The 7,483-nt window shown below is 39.5% G+C and overlaps 1 protein-coding gene across 1 annotated transcript in view; it reads right to left on the minus strand.

Annotated features, from left to right (window-relative positions):
- LOC101858904 (neuropeptide receptor 15) overlaps positions 1–7,483 on the minus strand; it is an 85,135-nt gene that overhangs the window by 67,609 nt on the left and 10,043 nt on the right. Inside the window, exon 2 of the mRNA XM_013081785.2 lies at positions 1,761–2,470. Coding sequence (XP_012937239.2) covers positions 1,761–2,293 — 533 coding nt within the window. The 5' untranslated portion in view covers positions 2,294–2,470. The remainder of the gene's footprint in view (positions 1–1,760; positions 2,471–7,483) is intronic.

The raw sequence follows: 7,483 nt of genomic DNA on the forward strand, positions 1-7,483 counted from the left end.
GAGAGAGAGAGAAGGGGGTGGGGGTTGACGTGAGCATTACAGTTTTTACCCAATGTGTTCTGTTTACCCCTGCATGTCTGAGGGCGCCATAGATAACCCCACAAACGTTCTTTAACAATTGTGTTTTAAAATGGTAAAGATTCAAATATAATTGTATTGTCGTGTACTTACCAGCTATCAATTGCAGCGTGAAATATTGAAGGAAAAAATCATGACCTGTAGGTTTCATTAGTTGTACATAAATTGTGGAAGACGGCGAGAAAGCAGGAGAGAGAGAGAGAGAGAGAGAGAGAGAGAGAGAGAGAGAGAGAGAGAGAGAGAGAGAGAGAGAGAGAGAGAGAGAGAGAGAGAGAGAAAGAGTAAGAGTGAAGGGGGGGGTAGAAGGGTTAGAAATGCGAGGGGGAGGGGGTAATTTATGTTTACTAGGCACCTTTGAGATTGTGTCTGCGTTCTGAATATGAAACGTAGACTGATTCCATACCATCACCGTGCGCTACAAACGATGAACTTCTTGAATGAGGCTGGCATGCTGTCCAGATGAAAGTCCTGGCTGATTGAATTTCAAGTACGTAATCTATATGTGGAATGAATTTGATTATTCGAGGAATTGCTTGGATCAGACATATTGTTCGAAGGCTTTTTCATTTTCCATCGGTTCCCCAAACTGTGGTAGACTTTGACGTAAGGAATTACTCGAAGCCTCACACTGTTGACTGTGGACTTTTTTTTCATGACCTAGGAGTCATGTCCACGACATCGAGAAAGGGTGGTCTGTCAATAAGTAAATCGCAGCAAGTCGAGTTTCAAATTGCCTGTGGCTTCTGTATTTTTGAGTGAGAGATTACTGCGGCAAATGGTAACAGATTCTTTTGACAAGTGGTTTAATATTCAGCATTTTATTTTGTTCATGTTGACTTTGTCTAGAATTTAATTTCACACCCTCGCAGACATTTTAAGAACATACGTCCTAGTAGTGAAGAAAATGAAAATGGTTTGAAGGCAGAAGAGAGTCCCTGGAAAGCAACGAGCGATATATGGATAGAGGATTGGGGAGGTATAGAAGTAGATTTACAGTTAGTATCACAGCATTGTTATAGGGCCTAATATTATTCATTTAATTAATAGCACCTTGTACCTGTTACGTAAATATGATTAATGGCACTAAACATATACAAAAGATCAACTAATCCATTGTGCTAGTATTCTATAGAGCTAAACATTATTATAAGGATGAGATACTTACTGTATAAGTACTTTTGCACCCCCCCCCCCTGTACATTTCCAACCGACACACAATCAGGGTGCACAAGTCCCCTGCTGCTATGATACTATTTAAAATACGCTTCAGACTTTTCAGGCAGTATGCAATGCTACCTTCAGGTGGCATGTTTGTCACCGATAGACAACATGAAAAACAAAACTCAGACACGAACAGGGAGATCTAAGATATTAACTGTATGTATACTTTTTGGAGTTTGTTATACAGTGAAATACTTCGTAACAGAGTAATAATATTATAATCATTTTGAAATGAGATAAACCTTGGAAAAGTGTTGGTTCATACATCTGACTCGATCGGATTCGATTCTAAAAGGATGTATTGTCAACCGCATGTTCCATGTACACGTTTAAGAGAAATGCTAAGCCCTCTACTCGTTTTGTTCTGAAACGGTGATAACTTCAGAACCAATGCTTCTTGAAATCAACTATGTTGTGCTTCAAAGACGTGAAATGTGATTATAACTCAAACATTGACTCACCTTCTCATTTTACCATCAGAGAGAACAATGTAGACGACCATGACGTTACCCGTAATGCCCACGGAGCCGACAAGGAAAAAAAGTGAGGAAAACGTCACAATATAAGCTGTAGTCATGGCCGAGTCGTGGTTGCCACCTCTGCCATCCCCTCTAACTTTGGACATGGGGCTCACAGCCGGAGAGAGTGTACCCGCCAAAACACTGAGAGTCACGAGGTCTGACAGGTTTCCTTCATCGGAGCGGTGAAAAGGAAAACCCAGATTACTGTTGTAGGATCCGCCATCTTGTCGACTAACCAGAAAGTCGTCCGGAACACGGCCGGAAGCAATGTCGTAGGTTATCACTGTATTGGTCATGGTTTGCGTGTCGTTTGAAGCGTTTTGACGACCCCGTAAGGGAGTAGAGTTTTGGAGAGACCATAGCGAGTTTGAATGTTGAGGTAGCCGAGGAATATTTAAAGTAGACGAGAGGTATGAAATGCTGGGTATGGATGATACAGTTGCTGTGCTGGCTGTTGTTACGAGGTCAACCATAGTGGCCAGCGCAAGAAGGCGTGGCCTGGGATAGTGTTCTAATCACAAGTCGGTTAGTTCAATGACAGCAGTCTGTGTCAGAAAACTGCAGACAAAACTCCTATGCTCTCCAAAGATGTCTTGGTTTACGGATGCTCTTTTGTCTTCTCTGGCTGTGCTGCTAATACATTTGGAGACCTGTGGATAACCATAAATGAAATTATTAGCATGATAACAAAATATACTTCTAAAAGAAGAAATAATCGACTGCCCGTTCAAGAATACTCTGCTCCACTGAAAAGGCGTCTTAAAATTAGCCTAAATCATAAGACATCAGCCACTAAATGAAAAAGAACATCTTAAAAGGGAAATGACAATCTTCTAAAAAAGAATTCAATCACAAACTAAACAAGAAACGAAGCAATACATGAGTAAGGAAAAAAAAGAATCGTGACAATACGAGAACCTATAAATTACCCAAAAATTTGTATCATTAATACCCGATACTAACCGTGCATGTCTATGATTTACAACGATACAAAAAAAGTCCACTAACACAAATGCCGCTTGAGAGAGACCAATCTTTGTTGGGTTTTGTTGTTGTTGTTTTGTTTTAGTAGAGGTTATACGGCGCTTGCAACCGCATAAGGTCTAGCTTCAACAGCACAAAGTCTGCTTCGACTATCAAGACACCCCGGAAACAGCGGGTCACAAGAGTATGACAAACATGCAAAAGAATTAGAGGAGATATGACGATAGTAAGGATTAGGAAAGAAAAAGCAGCAGTTCCCTGTTGCAGTTCAAGCACAGTTGTAACTCATAACATCGATGAATCAGCCCATTTACAATTTACTATTCTACTGTGCAAAAGAACAGGTTAGAGTCCCCCCTTTGGGAATGACTTAAAGACACTTCAGTCAGTAGCACCACCCCGGAGGTGGGGAGCGGGGGAAGACCAATCTTTTATTTGACGGATAGACTGCGTTTCTTTTTAACAAGTATTATATTATGAGTGCTCGTGAGTTGTGGCTTATGCTAACGGACTGCTGTACGCAGTTGACAAGAAACAATATCGACTGTCCAACTCCAATTTTGAAATGATCACATGTGTGACTCGACTGAAGTTACCTGTCAATATAATTTTAAGTATGGGCTTTGCCTTTGAATAAATATGTGTTTAACCAGATGTAGAATTAGTTGCAAAGATAAAATAGAACACCACAAACATTTCTTTAGAACGCAAAACGAAGCACGAAAAGTGATAATTTCAGGAACACATGGAACAATAAAAGTACATGCACTTTCCTGTGCATGGACACGGATCCAAATGCACTCTTGGAATATGAATTAATGCCCTTCGTATCAATAACTTTTAGCCCAGTTCAGCAGAGCACCAGTTTATTGTATTGCAATTAGTGAGAATTACAACTAATGGGTTCCTTACTGAAAGTCTTATGCTCTAAATGCATGTGCGTGTATGGGAATTGGGTGAGTGCTGAGGGAGTCTCAGATTTAGATTTGATCATTTTGGACTTGTATTGAAAAGAAGGTGACATTTGCAAGGGTCAGAAGGTTTCAAAGAACCATTCAAATGATCACTTTGATTGCGCTTGTGTCACGATGTTGTCTATTGGATAATTTATCTCTGTTTAGCAATATTGGCAGACAGATGTCGAATTCTGGAGAATAGTTCCAGATTTGCCCCTGCAAACTTCTTTCATCAAATGGCAGGTTAGCATAGTCATAATTTTAAAGGAGACTTTCTTTTTTGTCATTTTTAAAGTTAGATAAAGTGGAAGAGAATCAAACCAAATACGGCAATACCTCTTACTTTTGACACCCCCTTCCCCCCAATCCCCACAAAGAGTATTGATCCAAAAGACATTCTAAAAGATTAACGAATTAACTAAATTGATTTTTAAAATATAAGAAATATGAAATATGACCCCCCCCCTTCCTCACACACACACACACACTCACAAATGCACGCATACACACACACACACACACACACACACACACACACACACACACACACACACACACATACACAAACACGACCAAATACGATATTAATCATCTTTGGCTCCGGTTTGTGCTTTGGCATAGACATGACCATGTGAAATATCCCAAACAAACATGACGGAAAGGAAATACAATCTGACCTTCTCTAACAGCCACCTGTCCAAGAGAACCACGTGTACAACCAGCTATTTTCCTCTTTTCCCCTTACGTTTTTTTTTCAATACTATAATGACAATGTCCAAAACGTTCACCTGTCTAAGATAACCATTTGTTTCCTCTCCAATAATGGGTGGCCGTCTTTACAAATTTAACAGTATCAGTTGAGTGTGGTTTCTCCTTGCGTTGATGCGATGGGAAAAACTGACCGCAGAAGTGCCTCGATCAGTGCTTATTCTTTCAGCCATGCTGACTTACTGTCACTGTGAAATACTATGCAGGAGTTCTCAATCATGAAACAATTAGTGTTTGCCATCATAGCAATGCGAGCTCTTGTTATCAGCTGGTGGGCGCACCCCCGAACGACGAACCTAATAATATTCTCAATTCTTTGATCTAAAGTCTTCGGAACGACTAACCTTTCATCTGCAATTCTCTGGTGATTCGATACCTGTATTGGAACTGTTTTTGTTGTCGTTATTGTTGTTGTTGTTGTTGTTGATGATGATGATGATGATGATGATGATGATGATGATGATGATGTTTGTTTTTTCATACTGAAGTTTCTTTTTATCTTTTATACCTGACGTGATTAGTCTATTGCATCTAAGTAAGATAGTGTGTGTTTATAGTCACATAGCAACGCCAAGAGTCGGAAACTTTAAATACTGCTCATATCGAGAACAAAATTAATATTTTAAAAAGTCGCCGTCCGTTGCGGTCGTTCGAGAGCGCGCCCCAGCTTGTACAGCCTGTTGCAAAAAACTTAAAATAACCCTCTGTGTATAATGGTGTGTAATCAGGAGGCCAATTCAGTGATAAAAGATAACGGTATCAGCAGGTGTCCATTCGTGACAAAGCTATCCCAGTGAGTAGTGAAGAGACAATCTCAGATTGCACTCTGTTGTTTATTGAAGCCACTGTTGATTAGCATGTAAGGCCCCCATACAATGCAGCATTGTTTGACTAGATCTAGCACTGAGGACTGTGAAAGAATGACAGTATCTTAAAAACCAGAAAGAGTCCTGGGAACAGAGACTGTGCTGAGCAAATACCTCGTCTTGATGGTTCAAATCATAGTTTCGATACGATACTCAATGTTGTTGTTGTTGTTGTTGTTGTTGTTGTTGTTGTTGTTGTTGTTGTTGTTGTTGTTGTTGTTGTTGTTGTTGTTGTTGTTGAGGAGGAGTTTTTGTTTTTGTTTTGTTTTAATTTTTATTTTATATTATTTTTTATTATTTTTTGGGGGGAGTCTTTTTCAACTTACAGATTGCATTTTAAAACAAATTTCCCTTACTATGAACAGTTTCTCAGGAAACCGTTTTATACATCTTTGACCAGCAACTCGGTGCAATACACCGATAGGCCTACATGTATTGTCAAGTAAAATTCCAATCCATGTTACATTAGAACAGTCAGATATTTCACTGTGGGGAAAAAACACAAACAAGCCTCAACAGCAGAATATTTTAGAGCTTGACAACCATTGAATACCATGTGTTGCGGGGGTGGGGGGGGGGGGCATAATAGTATTATGGATATTTTAGTGTGGAAAAAATATAATAAAATACTAATCGATGTTTCGTGGTCGCTGTTCCCTGGTAACGATAACGTCAAAGTCGCTCTTACCCGGCGTAGCGAAATAGCTTGGTCAACATAGGGCCGCAGACCTGAGTGTAGAGGATGTGTGAGTAATCAATGAACAAGTACTTAAAAGTGAGGTACTAGTTTGCCAATAGTATAGTTGTTTTTTTTTCACATTTTTTTCAGTAACTCGCGAAAGAAAACTCTCATCGCTATTACATATGACCTAAAAACGCTCGGAAGATGTTAGAGCGACAAACCTCTGGCGAGAGAATCGTGGGAAAGAGACCGCCCACGATTAGAGGTGAATATAAACTGTATGGTTTGATAAGTTTGGTGTTGGAACCAATGTGGTCGATTTTTTTTCATAATTAGGTAAAAACACGGGCAGTGGTCAAGAGAGAACATGCCTATCGAGGCTTGCAGCAGCTCTTGGGATCCCTGCCCACAGCGCTTATCTGACGTGGGGAAAGTGGCGTAAGGTGATCTTCAAATAACAAACACGTTCTATGACAATAAATGCATGTCTTCCAAAAGAGACCTTGAAAGTCCTGATCAAATTTCTTCAAGAGATTTTGGTTGGTGACTCCATGATCTTGGAATCCACAATGTCTTCTGTCAAAGCTTATCCTTATAATTCAAAGTTGTTTGTTTGTGTTACGACTTTATGTTCCCCAAAGTCTAACGTTGTCAACGAGCGATTCCTTTTTTTTTTTAAAGGTTTGCTTCTATGGAAATGTCAGATTCCATGGATCTCTGGCTATAAAGGAAGTACTGGTTTCATCCTTAGTTTGTTTTTGTTTTTTACTGTATATTATACTGTACTTTTGAAAAATTGAAACAATGGTTTGACCTAATATGTCTGATACTATTGGTATTAATTTTTGTTAATTATAGACTCATAAAATTGTGTTCGATGTGCTTAAGAAAGGAAGATTCGAATGTTATTAGTGAATGGGGTAGGCAAATTCACTTTTGGCCAAAAAAAGCAAAATTTTGTGAAACATCTGGACTGGTTTCTGACTCATAGAGTAAGGAAGTTGAAAAGAGGGGAGGGGGGGGCTTTTAGTAAACCTTGAACAATATTGTATTTTACAGAAGTTGAAAGCGTCAACATGCACGTTTTGTGAAAATGGACTTACAAACATAATATTCATTTAAGAGGTAACAGTTCTCAACAAATTTCGATTGTGCCCGGTCCTGCAGAGATATTATACTTTTCAGAAAGTCACTACGTGTAAACAGACAATCAGCGAGCTACATAATTTTCGTCGGTGAACAAGAGAAGTCCTGTCATGTGATATGCGATCTCATTATACAAAGTAGGAGTTCACGCGATGCTAATTCAAACTCACACTTAAGACCGGCAGATGTTCATTTCTGGCAGACGGTCGTTTTTTGACAGATAATCTTCTCTCTCTCTCTCCCCACCCCACCCCCCTCTCT

Source organism: Aplysia californica, unplaced genomic scaffold, assembly GCF_000002075.1.
Source record: "Aplysia californica isolate F4 #8 unplaced genomic scaffold, AplCal3.0 scaffold00007, whole genome shotgun sequence".
NCBI classification, from domain to species: Eukaryota; Metazoa; Mollusca; class Gastropoda; order Aplysiida; family Aplysiidae; genus Aplysia; species Aplysia californica.